The sequence below is a fragment of the Simochromis diagramma genome, unplaced genomic scaffold, assembly GCF_900408965.1.
Source record: "Simochromis diagramma unplaced genomic scaffold, fSimDia1.1 OVJJ01000344.1, whole genome shotgun sequence".
Taxonomy (NCBI): domain Eukaryota; kingdom Metazoa; phylum Chordata; class Actinopteri; order Cichliformes; family Cichlidae; genus Simochromis; species Simochromis diagramma.
The window spans coordinates 2,666,753-2,680,724 of NW_024387375.1; the positions used below are offsets into that span (position 1 = coordinate 2,666,753).

A 13,972-nucleotide genomic window follows, 5' to 3' on the forward strand; every position below is an offset into this window, starting at 1 on the left:
TTGCTGAGGTGCACTGATCAGCATGTGTTATCATTTAGGGCTTAGTCACACAAACCAGTTAGCAACCATCTGACAACCGCTGGACTCGAGGGAAAAATCTGTATTCCCCAACCTGTTGGCGACTGGTTCCTGGCTGTCGTCAGTGAAATCAGTCACACAGAGGGTGCTGAACCTCTTTGGTTTGCTTTAGTTGCAAGCAGATTAAGGGAATACACACTTTCCCTAGCAACTGGAGGCTACCAGAGGGTCACAGGCTATTCTCAAGAGTAGCATGAATGAGGCTTTGGCAGTTGATTTCACAGCCTGTTTGCTCTCATTCTGTACATGTTAAAATTTTAATGTAGTATGGTACTTCAAATGGGGTTAAAAGTTATAGTAGTAGTTACAAAAAAGATGTACAGTATTGAACTTTATAGATTAGCAGCAAAAATCTAACCTGCTTAGTTTCATATAGCTCCTGTGTTATATTCAGGGATTTGATATTATATAGACCTGTTTAGCTTATTTCTATTTCTGGCTTTAACACAAATCATCACAAAAATGTTGTAAATCTTGTTGAAGGTTCTTGATTTCACTCTTCACAGTTTGGCTCAAACTCAGCATTTCATGTCTGAATTTCTTCCAACAATCTGATGTGAAATGAAAAATACTGTCGTGATTTGATTTGATTTTTTCAAACTTCACTTTAATTTACACCCACACACATCCCTCCACGTGATTTTAAACAGTAAAGGCTTTAAATCGAATTCCAGTGCTCTTACTTTGGTGTGGCGTCAGGAGTGACGGTGCCTCTGTAATTTCATTACTTCACATCTTTGGGTGTTAGTTTAAATGGCCATTAGTCAAGATATAAAGCAAATACTGGCACACAAGACCTACATTGTTGTTAAAATTGGGAACTATTCCCCTGAAGACATTATTAAAAAGTAATGCGCAGTAATCTCCCTCAAGCAGCTACACTGAGTGCAAACAAAATAGTAGTTCATGTTTTGACATGTATGTATTTTTTGGGGGCATTTATCCTTGACATTAAAAGGACTGGAGGCCTCCATTTTTATTTATTTTCTTACATAGTTATTGTTTAAAGGACATGAACTCTGAGAAAGAAGACAAACTTAAAGCGTGCACCTTTCTGCTTGTGCGACTTGTAGCCTGTGAGGTGTTAAATCGAGTCAGGAGATCATGCGAGTGCAGGGAGTGGGTAAACACAGACGAAATACTTAACCCTCCCTGCGCTCCTCTGCTCACCACTATGTCACTCGCCACCTGCTCATTTGACAGCACTGCTGCTTTTGGAAGCAGCAGGTGTGCTTTTAAGTCCAAAGGTAGCAGGTTCCGCTCCGACAACCTCGGCTTCTGTTGTGGTCGCTTTTTGTAAAGGCGGAGTATAGAATGCTGAGATCATTACATATCTTTAGTTTAGCCGCATCAATGGTGCACTGTTTGTTCTCCACAGAAACTTAGAAAGCCGATGAAGTGAAGCTGAAATAAGTCAGATGATGGTTTTGTGTCAGGAATGCCAGGGTTTCTGCCAAAGCCTATACCTATTCATCTTCTCTCTATCTATCATATAATTATGGTGCACAGCTAGAGCCAGAGGTATGTACTTTGACTAAAAGAGGGAGAATAAAACTAAAGAATTATTGTTGCAAATGAAAATGACTGCATTTTCTTTCTTTTTCTTTTTTTTTTTTTTTTTTTTTTTTTTTTTTTTTTTTGTGATGGAAATGTAGTCGGGCTCAAAGAGAGGAGGGGGGTGAAAAAGCACAGTTCTGTTCTGGGATTCTTTTTTTGGAGTGCAAAGAGTAGCTCTTTGTAGCTGAAACCCCCACATGTGGAATCATTTCTCTCGTGTCCACAGACTTCGCTGTGTGGCCGAACTCCCTGAGAAACAAAGGCTTCTTCATCACTTCATCACTTTTCTTCGACACTCTGTTGCTCCAGGTGTTCACCCTCTAAGCTGTTGAGATGAACTGTAGATAGGAGGCTTGTCCAAAAATACATTTTTTTTTTTAAAAACTGGAGGGAGGAGAAATGCTGGCCAAAGCGTGCTGCAAGCCTGTCAAAATTCTCACAGGTACTTAATAAAGCTCTGCTTTTCCTCATCTGGACTTCTTTAAGCTTGAGAGGCTGACTGAGTGCGAGGAATCCACTCTGCTTTGTTGCGGTGAGGGGAAAAGAAATCTGGGCAGGGTCCTGCCAGTTGGGTGGAGATGGGTTCATAATGTATGCTGTAATTGCCCTGCATAATTATTGGCATCAGGGGATAATCACACAGGGCAACACAGGCAGCATCTCCATCAATTGTGCTTGGTATGGTGGCATTAGGGTTTTTTTTTTCTGTTGTTTTCTTTTTACCTGCAAAGCTGAGTCCCTCTTGTAAAAGAGATTGTGGTCTCAGTAGGACTTCCTGGTAAAATAAAGGTAATAAATAAAATCAGAGCTGAAGCTTTTGACAGTTTGCTGTCCAGAAGAAGGTATGATGTTTCAGGAATGACGGTGGTTCTGTTTTTCAAGAAGGGAGGTGTATATTTTCATGATTTCTAGACCTCCTCTCACATGTTCTCCCTTTGTCCATTCTCAGAAACTGAAAGCACAGCCAAGTTAAATATCTGGCGTGGACTCAAAGCTCTGAATATTTCCGCACAAAGCCAAACGATTTATAGAAGTTCATGGATGGAGATAAGAGATCGCATGTTGTACAGGGAGTGCAGAATTATTAGGCAAGTTGTATTTTTGAGGAATAATTTTATTATTGAACAACAACCATGTTCTCAATGAACCCAAAAAACTCATTAATATCAAAGCTGAATGTTTTTGGAAGTAGTTTTTAGTTTTAGCTATTTTAGGGGGATATCTGTGTGTGCAGGCGACTATTACTGTGCATAATTATTAGGCAACTTAACAAAAAACAAATATATACCCATTTCAATTATTTATTTTTACCAGTGAAACCAATATAACATCTCCACATTCACAAATATACATTTCTGACATTCAAAACAAAACAAAACAAATCAGCGACCAATATAGCCACCTTTCTTTGCAAGGACACTCAAAAGCCTGCCATCCATGGATTCTGTCAGTGTTTTGATCTGTTCACCATCAACATTGCGTGCAGCAGCAACCACAGCCTCCCAGACACTGTTCAGAGAGGTGTACTGTTTTCCCTCCTTGTAAATCTCCCATTTGATGATGGACCACAGGTTCTCAATGGGGTTCAGATCAGGTGAACAAGGTGGCCATGTCATTAGTTTTTCTTCTTTTATACCCTTTCTTGCCAGCCACGCTGTGGAGTACTTGGACGCGTGTGATGGAGCATTGTCCTGCATGAAAATCATGTTTTTCTTGAAGGATGCAGACTTCTTCCTGTACCACTGCTTGAAGAAGGTGTCTTCCAGAAACTGGCAGTAGGACTGGGAGTTGAGCTTGACTCCATCCTCAACCCAAAAAGGCCCCACAAGCTCATCTTTGATGATACCAGCCCAAACCAGTACTCCACCTCCACCTTGCTGGCGTCTGAGTCGGACTGGAGCTCTCTGCCCTTTACCAATCCAGCCACGGGCCCATCCATCTGGCCCATCAAGACTCACTCTCATTTCATCAGTCCATAAAACCTTAGAAAAATCAGTCTTGAGATATTTCTTGGCCCAGTCTTGACGTTTCAGCTTGTGTGTCTTGTTCAGTGGTGGTCGTCTTTCAGCCTTTCTTACCTTGGCCATGTCTCTGAGTATTGCACACCTTGTGCTTTTGGGCACTCCAGTGATGTTGCAGCTCTGAAATATGGCCAAACTGGTGGCAAGTGGCATCTTGGCAGCTGCACGCTTGACTTTTCTCAGTTCATGGGCAGTTATTTTGCGCCTTGGTTTTTCCACACGCTTCTTGCGACCCTGTTGACTATTTTGAATGAAACGCTTGATTGTTCGATGATCACGCTTCAGAAGCTTTGCCATTTTGAGACTGCTGCATCCCTCTGCAAGATATCTCACTATTTTTGACTTTTCTGAGCCCTGTCAAGTCCTTCTTTTGACCCATTTTGCCAAAGGAAAGGACGTTGCCTAATAATTATGCACACCTGATATAGGGTGTTGATGTCATTAGACCACACCCCTTCTCATTACAGAGATGCACATCACCTAATATGCTTAATTGGTAGTAGGCTTTCGAGCCTATACAGCTTGGAGTAAGACAACATGCATGGAGAGGATGATGTGGACAAAATACTCATTTGCCTAATAATTCTGCACTCCCTGTATATGGGGCTATTTAGTTGCCAGTGATAATGGGTGGGTGTACCAAGCGCTGCCATGGAATATAAGGTAATAATACACTGGGGTTTCTCAAGTTTGACCATTGTTGAACGGAATCGTCTGGCTTTTATATTATGAATCTGAGGTTGTGTGTTCTAATGAAAACTCGTTGAAAGAAAGGAGTTGTAATACAGGACTGCGCCAAATATTAAGACTTTTTTTTTTTTTTTTTTTTTTTAAATTGGAAAAACACAAGTATCTCTTTAAAAGGAAAAAAACCCACACCGGTTCTTGCAGGTGTCGTACTGTCTGGTCTGATTTTCATCCTGGCTCAGCTGAGTAGCTTTCAGATCTTTCCTTCTCATGTCCTGTGCAGGACAGCCGTCTCCTGTAATTGCCCTTCTTTCTCCTCTTGTTTTATGCCTTCTGTTTTCTTTTGAGTTATTTTGGCCTTAAAAGCAAGACCTTTTGTCCTAGACTCATCATTTAATCATACCCACTTCTCTTTCTGGATGATTTGAGCTCGGCTGCTTGGACTCAAGATATTTCCGTAAAATTCAAAGACAACCCTGCAACCTTACTGCCGTGCTGAGAGTGGGCGCTGAAAAGAAGGCAGGAAATGATTCTTTTGCAATGGCTCGCACCATCTTTTATTATTATGAAACATAATGGCTGCAATTTGTGGGGGGAAAAAAACAACAACAAGCCCTTAGATGACCACGCTTTTGATGTTTATTTTGAGATCACCCTGCTGATTATAATTGCGACTTCTCATTTCTTTTATGCCATACAGCAACACACTGCTAACACGACTGCTGCTCATTATGCAAACACCGAGATAGCACGTCTTTATCTGAATGGTGGGAATCTGTTCCAGTCGCAGTCTGTTTATATAAACGCCAGAAGGATATATGCTGGTGGTTTTGGGGTTTAGCGGCGCAGTCGACGGTTAGCACAGTTTGTGTATTTGGCACCAAGTTAACACATCGAAAGAAAAGAAACAAGAGCGAAGCTTCAACCACGATCCGAGGCCTGCTTTTGTGTTTGCCAGTGGTGAAGTGTGAGCAGCTGTAGGAGGATGCCAGCATGAGGACTGAAATAATTACTGCAGTATGCTAGCGCAGTCAACGCTATACAACTGCAGCTGTTTCCTTTTGCTGTTGAAAGAATTTGAAAGGATCTAATGCCAGCTCCAAGGTTTCTTTTTTTTTGGGGGGGGGGGGGGAAATTAGTCAGTGAGTGGAGTCATGACTACCTAGCAGGGATCTGCTGGACTGTGGTGCCATTTTGAAAAGTAAATGCATTTAAAGTTTAACGGCCAGAGACTTAAATGTGGAAAGGACCACTCTGGCGATTTATTACCAAGTTGAAGGGCTTGGACATAAACTTGTGGCCTCACACTAGGTTGCTATGTGTTTTTTACAGACTCCACCCCCACAGCAGGGTCTTCTTCCCACTAACACAAAAGAGACCAGGACGTTTCCTTTCATTTATGTCTAAAAGGCATTCGCCTCCTTCTGATTTTACTGTTTGTTTTTACACATTTTGACGTTTCAAGTTGGGGGTGAAAGACTCCCTGGTGTCTCTGTTCTCATGAGCAACGCACAAAAGAAACCGTGAGAGATGAATGTGCTCTTTAAAGCAGTTCTGGCTGCGCTACACAGGCTGTGATGTGGTGGGTGGATGGTGCCACATTAACCAAAGGCACTGATATGCACAGTCTGAAAAGACTCTAGAAAGCATGTGGCTGTGTTTAACCCTGTGAGGTCTAAGACTGATGACTCTGACCATCTAACCGAAAATAAGCCTATACAAAGGTGTGACAGGACCAAAATAGGGCTGGGCTATATCATACCGTTCACGGTAATACGGGTGTAATTTTGGGCAACGATAGGAAAATGAAATATAGAATAGATATAAATATAGAATATGGGTAAAATGCGCAGTGCCTATGTTTACATACGCACATGGCGGCGACGCAGAATGAGAAGGGCGAAAGTGGATCGTTAAATGAAACGGATGAACCAGAATTGGTTTGTAAAAATGCTGCAACTTCAGCGGTGTGGAACTGGTTTAGCTTTCGTCCGTCAGATACACAACAAAGCACTATTTTTGGTAGCGCATGCTAGCAGGCCGTCGTTATTACCGTGTTTTTTAGAAAATACGGCACTTAAAATCAATCCTTTGATTTTTCTGAAAATCGACAGTGCCCCTTATAATCCCGTGTGCCTTATGTATGAATTCTGGTTGTGTTTACTGACCTCGAAACGATTTTATGTCGTACATGGCGCTCGAAAATCTGTCAAATGTTTTAGTATGACTTTGCTAAGCTACGAAGCCGCACGGCTTGATGGATTGTCGGAGCATTACGGCTGTCGTAGGCAGGAGCCTCGCGGAGTGATACGTACTGTGCTTCAACATAATATTACCGTATTGTGTGTGTATAACCTCTTTTTAAGTTTTGTGGATATTATACATGGTTATGCTGAGGATATGTCGGCCAGTTTCCACTGGAAATGCCTTTTGGTTAAACTGTCAGCAAGGAATTTGCACTGTTACATTTTTATATAACTTTAATGCACATAAAAAAACAGCTGCTTGTTTAAGTGAAAATACATTGATGGGGTTTTTTGCACTAATAAAGTTGTGGAGTTGTAAAGCATTTTGTCTAGTGTCAATTATATCGTCAGTTATATCATTATCGCAAATTTTCAAATGTATATCGTGATATTTTTGGTCATATCGCCCTGCTCTAGGCCAAAATACATAACGATATGTAAGACGATGCAGTCTGTAAATGTAATTGTTATATGAAGGCAATGAAGACTTAAAAACACTTTAAATGTGGTTATTTTGACCCTTTTTTTTTTTTATTTAGATCTTCTGGGCAAATGGTAAATGTAAAAATGTGAAATGTCTAAAATATAAAATGCATGATGGCTACTGTAGTAGCAATTCTAAAATTTTACAGTGGAGTAAATTTGTACTGTTCTTTTGTGCTTCCCATTCATAAATTCTCTCCAGAGTCTTTCACGTGGTTCTTGTGTAGGTGGCAGAAGAGGTCTGTGGTGTGCGAATCTGTCATGGGAACTGATGTGCACCATAATTTGCAGAGTATGGTTTTTAATTTTTGGTTCGTGTCACACTTTTGTAATCAAATCACACCCACGTTACAGAGGTCATCCCTACCCTTTGTTTCTGCTTGACCAGAGCTACTTAGTTCTGCCTCACCTTAACTCGCCATGCTGGGATTCACCTTTCTGTCTGCGTCCAAGTGGTGCCATGTAAGAAAACCTCATCCACATGATGAAAACAATATTGCTGTGAACAATTGTGCAACATTTTTGGGGAAAAAAAATTAAAAAAAAAAAAAAAAAAAAAGATGGTAGAACATAATATTTTTATTTCACCGTCAAATACATGTTAATATATTGTATAAAGTCATGTAACCCAAGGTGAGGGTTTGGAGTTGAGGGTTGGCTGGCACATGTTTTTAACTCTTCATAGTTGCTTGCTTGCTTGAGGAGCTGATGATTCTTGTTGTTACTATAGTGGCTATAATGTAGCTAATAAACCAGTTTTTGTTGTTTGAAGAGCTCACCTGGACATGACGTTTTAGATGGGAAAGCTAAACCCAAAATATTCCCAAACAGGAGCAGGGGCTTCCATGTGAATCTCTGAGCTTGTCCTCACCTAAATTTCCTGTTTCAGTAACAGAGATGTCCTTCATGCTGTGCGGCGCACCATAATATCTAACTTCAATACAGGAGCTGCTTATGAAGTTCAACAGAACACAAGCATCTGTATTTTTGACATTCCTACAGACAAATCCCCTGTTTTACCGTAAATACGTGATGCCACCCAAGCCTAAAAACAACCCCACATCTGTCCTCACATGTTTCCAGCTGAGCTCCAGCCTTGTCAAACCAGTGAATAGAGCTGAGGGGGAAAAAAAAAGTAAAGACCGCAACCTTTCATGAAAAATAACTACCATGTTTTGCGCGTTCATGTGGGATCCATTTGCTTTGAAATATGTTTTTTAGTGCTTTTAAGGGTTTACCAACAGCAGAAATGGATTCTCTGTTGTTGCGAATTTCTAGTGCTTTAATAGCGGCATATGCTCATCCCGACTCAAGGTCTTTTTGATAATTGCATTTGCAGACATGCTGGGTTGTGCCTCTCAGCAGCAGCATCATCCTGCCCTGCTATTTCCCAGATGAGCAGCACTCTGTCATCTCAGACAGCCAAATGCAGCCACTGGATAATGGAAATGCTCCAGCAGGCAATCACTTTGGTCACAATTATGCTAACCATGCACTTTGTACTCAAATACTGCATTTTCTTTTTTCTTTTTTTTTTCTTTTTTTTCATCCAAATCATAATTTATGGATTGCCCACCTTCATAAAATTTTCTGAGCGCACACTGGGCAACTAAGCAACTAAAGTGCATACGAGTATGGAGTCTGCATTACTGTGCAGAACTAAACTTCAGTTTCCTGTCATTCATCATGCGCACCAGAATTTAGTTTGTTTCCAGAGTGCGTGCCACTCTTCCTGCACACTTTCTCAGGCTTTAACAATAGCCCCCTCATTCCCGGCCCCTCGTAATCCCCTTTGCACCCCGAAAATGCCCCAACTTCTCTACAGAAAGCCCCCCCCCCCCAGACCAGAAACCTTACCCTGGTGTCAACATCAGTCAGTCTAAAGCAGGCCTCAGAAATGTACCAGTGTTTTTGGTTTATGCTTGTTTGGGTTTTTTTTTTTTTTTTTTAAATTATTATTTATAATGTTTAATTTATTTCAAAATATTTAACCACAACTATAAAAATTTCAGATATCTGCTTGACTTATCAGCTGCATACCCTAGAAATATTTTTGTTCATATTATTTTGTGAGCAGCTTGTTGGGAGCTGACATGTTTGAGAGTTGATGAAGACGTTGGCTATAGCTCTGTCCAGTCCTTTCTGGTGTTTTCTTTTTTCTTTTTTTAATACTGAGTGAAGGCCAGCACGATACTGCAGGCTCCACTACAGGATGCATTGTGCTCATTATGTATTGTTTCTGATGTGCTTTGATGCTGCTCTCTGTTCAACATGGAATCTTGGAGACCGCAGAGAGAGAGAGAAAAGAAGGAAAAACAATGAGTTGGGATACTTTGTAGTTTCTCTCTTTGAGTAGTATTTTTGTCATGTTCCTCCTCCTCTTTGTTGTTCTGTACGGTCTATTGTTGTTATAAAAATCTGTGCAAGTTTCCATCTATTCCATTAGCAGGACTGAGAAACTCTCGAGTGGATTTTTGTTGGCAGCGTGTAAGGTTAAACATCTCAATATAGCTGAAGCTTCTTATCTCAGAGGGAGGTCTGTGGATCTTTTCTTTTCCTTCCAAATAGGAAGATCCCTCCTCCAGTTGTAGTGGTTTATTGTTGAAGAGATTCTTTCAGCTTGATTAAAAATTTAATTATTCACTCATTTATCCCTTTATGCATTAAACAGCCTTTTTTCTTCAATGGAATGGCAAGTGACGGGTGGTAATTGTAGATCAAGGCAAGGCGCTGGGGAGCCCGCCGAATGGGGGTTGGAGCTCTGTTTCAGGCTTTAGCGGCTGACTGGCCATATACCGCTGATGTGCTGCTCATGGTGTGACCTTAAAATGCTGCTGCTCAAGAAGTCAGCCCCTGCTCTCTGTGGCTCTGGCGTTGTGCCCTGCGTTTGCCATCCGTACAACGACGCCTAGTCTCTTTCATTTCAGCCCTCGCTGAGTGATTCCTGCCCTCTGCCCCACAGCCTTAACAAGCGATGCTGTCACTCAAGTTGAGAGAGGGCTAGGACTAGAGGAGGCCGTGACAAGGCACTGACACTCTAGAAATCCACTTCAAACAAACAATTAGAGCATGCTGCGACATAAAGCTAATTGGTTTGTATAAGTATACTTAAATGCATGCTTGCTGCTGAGCTGGAATACATTATTAGCTCAGTTTGGGGCGCTGCAAGACAAAACTATTAAGCTTTTCATGTGATGCAAAGAGGAGTGGAATATAGTAGCAGAATGAAAACGTGATTGCTACACCAGTGCCTCATCGGCTCCCACAACTGCTAAATGTATGCAAAGCCATCTCCTGACAGGGTTTGTTAAGCATCAATACTACACAGCTGCTCTAGAGATTTATTTCACTATGGATCATTACCATTGATAAAGTCCCCATTCAGCTGACTGCTCACTCCCTTTGTGACTTCAGGTTGCTTAAAGGAGGCTTATTAACCAGCTGCGTGGAGGGTGGGTAACTTTCCCAACGCTTTTTTTTTTTTTTTTTCTTTTTCTTTTTTTTGTGATATGACAACTAAACAAAGGTGATCAGTTGCCAAGCTGATATGAAATGGTGGAAATAAGTTGTAATGACATCATTGTTTTGTTTTTTGTTTTTTTTTGGTTTAGACATAAAGTATCTGACTGCATATGCACACAAGTTGGCTAGCAACTGGTGATTGCCAGTGTATTTGCAGAAGTTTGTCTGCAACCTGCTATCACCTTATTCAGGACTATGTGAGCAGCACAGTAGTGTATTGGTTGCTACTGTCTCCTGACGCCAAGAAGGTTCCTAGTCCTTTCTGGAGTGTGGAGTTTGTATGTTCTGCCTGTGTCTGCATTGAATTATTTTTATTTTTCCCTTTTAGTCCAAAGGAATGCTTGTTAGGTTAATTGGGTATTCTAAATCAAGGGTAGGCAGTCAATTTTCCCAAGGGGCCGCAGTAGAAACTGGGGCTGTTGTGGAAGGCCGCACCAATAAGCTAAGCTTACGTATGATCAGTGTTCAGTTATCTCTTGATAAAGAGTAGATGTTACAGTTGGGTCCTAATTGTGGCCCCTTGAGAAAATGAATAGTTTACCCCCGTTCTAAATTAGCTCCGGGTCTCAGTGTTAGACTATTTGCTCAGAGTCTGTTGGAATAAACTGAATTGGATGGATAGTTTTACACTGGACAAAACTTTAATTAGATGAAAGACGCAAGGTTGCACAGCTTTTAAGCACGCAACAACGAATAGCACATGGTGAACGTATTAAAAACTAGCACTCCTGTTTTGCTTGTAGAACACAGGCTCTGGGATAGCTGGTTTACTTAGAAATTAGATGGAAATGGGAATTGATGGCATTTGGTTTCCACCCCCAGGAAAACAACTGTCAATAAACACAGCCTGTTGGATATGGCTGATAAATTCAACCCCTAAAGTTCCCAAACAGCTTTTATGTGCTTGAATGGATGTTTTGTGTGACTGCCACTTTCAGAGGGGGGTGATCTGAAACATGATCAGTAGTTAATTATGGATTATTTATGTACATATTTGATGGAGTAGAGTCTCCAGCAGACATTTGAAATTAGCGTTGATGGAACTAAACACTAAACCTACTGTGATGAATTATGTTTATTGACATTTACATTGATTTATTATCTTAACAGATTTTGTCTGAGGTGACAGTCAAATTAGATCAACTACAAGCTATGGCAAGAGGAGCTCATTAGTGCTGCAGTATTCATCTCCTAATCAAAATATTAAGGACAGGTGTGTGGATTTATTTTTGTATCTATCTTCTGACTTTCTTCAGTTCAAAGCATATTTAGACTTTAGAGTGATATATCATTAGTACAATGAAAGGGATCTTTGACCTTGTATGTTCACTCCTCTAAGACGCAGCTCTGTGCTGCTCATCATGGCCTAATGGAACACAACACTACAGCAATTAAGCAGATGTTTTCATTTAATCAGATAAACCTCCCAGTACTTTTCTACATGTCTGAAAGGAGACACTTCGCTGTACACAGTCCTTTTCAGGTTCCTCCAATTAGGAAAATATGCCTTGGTTTTAAACCAATCTGTATTGCAACATCTTCTTTTCTGTTGTCCAGCGGCTGTGCTAAAACAATTATATTGGAGCCGAAAATGAAAACGAGGACAGGCTTTTTAGGTTGGAAAAGGAGTGTGCAGTGGGTGGGATAAGTGCTTAAGCTCTAGAGAATAGATGCTCTCATAGCTGATAAATCTGTGTTACTGCGATTTAGGCTGGTGCAGGAAATCATCTTTAGGCTGCAGATCTCTGTTGCTAAGGGACCAGACTGGTGGGCTTGTAATGACTGTGTGGACCCTGAGCAATCTTGGGCAATTACTTCACTTATCATCAAGATCTGACAAAGGGAGGAACCCTGCGCTGTGAATTCATTACAGGGTTGAAACACGAGATAAGCCGTAGTTACAGAGACATGCGCAAAGAAATTGACAAGAGTGTGAAAGACGTGGAGTCATTATGAATCAAATGTTCGTGTTTGGAGGAGCAATTAGCAGTTATTGGATTTCTGGGGACTGTTAGGGAATGCACCGTGGAAGCAAATCAATTATAAAAGCAGCACTGCGTCATGTCCCTTTTGTTTGGCCTACATGAACTTATTGTAGAGGTGTGTGTGTTTGTTGTATAATGTATGAAAATTGCTGACTGGATCTCTTTATTGGAACAGTGAGGCGGCTTTGTGAGCTCATTAAAAATTGTCATGTCTGTCATTTCACTGAGAAGAAATGAGTTGGAGGGGGAAAATAAAGTGTCCCGTACAAAAGTCCACTTGTAGCTGAACCAGTCCAAGCTGGTCCATTTGCTGCCCACTTTGCTGGACCACCCAGATTGATCTGGTGGGCTTCACAAGTGTACATTGTATTCCTCTGGGAAACAGGACATGTAGCAGAGCTGATTTCTTCCCAGAAACAAAAGGACTAATTAACAAAATGCCGAATGCACTGATTAAAATATCAAACAGCTTCTCCTGACAAAATGCATGAATGGTAATTATAAAGTAGAATTGATGTTAAAAGCTATAAATCTCCATGTGTAAATGTTCTTGGTCCCAAAGGTCTTGAGCCTCTGCTCGTTTCTTTTTTTCATTTTTATTTTACTTAGGAGCTGAACATTCTTGTAATTTCTAAAAGGGGTCTTGAGCAATAATCTCCAGGCTTTCTGAAGGTCTTTCAAAGTTGTTCTCTGGACATTGGCTGCTTATTCACTCATTTTCAGTCCAGTGCTTGGACTTGAATGTTCTATAGGTCAACGTTAAAAAAAAAAAAAAAAGTGGCTTTAAAAAATAATACTTTAGAAAATGATCCAAGTATAAGAAAGGCTCATTAAGGTGAGGTTTGAACCTTGCAAATTATCCCCTTTAGGCACTTTACTAGCAGCCTGATGGTGTTTGACAGGCATGAAACTGTATTTTTGTTAAGCAAAATACTTTGAATATCTCAGCTTGGTATACAACTTGTCCTTAAAAAAAAATCAGAGGGAACTGGACAATGAAAGAAAAACATAAGTTTTGTTAAGGCTGCCACTATCTACAGCAGATGAACAAAATGTGAAGGTAGTTTCCTTAAGAAATGAACTGAAAATGAAAAGAACTGGACTGAAAATCAGCGGCAACAGGTCTTATGGAGTGATGAATCAGTCAGGAGAGAGTTACAAAGATGTGTACGGCCATCTGTAAAACACGGTGGAGGCTCTGTCATGGTTTGGAGCAGCATTTCAGTCAGTGGTGTTAGAGAGTTATCAAAATTGATTGAAATATGAAGACGGAGAAGTACCATCACATTTTGACCCATCATGTATCTGACTGGCAACGACTTCATTTTTCAGTGTGACAGAGTTCCCACACACTCTGTGTAGCAGAGGCATAACTAGAGAGAAATGGTCATGG

At 40.8% G+C, this 13,972-nt stretch overlaps 1 protein-coding gene across 3 annotated transcripts in view; it reads left to right on the forward strand.

The window, feature by feature from the left end:
• The window catches only part of nxn (nucleoredoxin), a 70,711-nt gene that overhangs the window by 14,759 nt on the left and 41,980 nt on the right, over window positions 1-13,972 (forward strand). The window contains exon 1 of one of the 3 annotated variants that reach the window (XM_040008948.1): window positions 4,160-4,319. The exons of the other annotated variants lie outside the window; for them this stretch is intronic. Within the exon in view, the coding sequence (XP_039864882.1) occupies window positions 4,308-4,319 (12 nt within the window). The 5' untranslated portion in view covers window positions 4,160-4,307. Of the gene's footprint in view, window positions 1-4,159; window positions 4,320-13,972 lie in introns of those variants that run through there. 3 annotated transcript variants of the gene reach the window in all.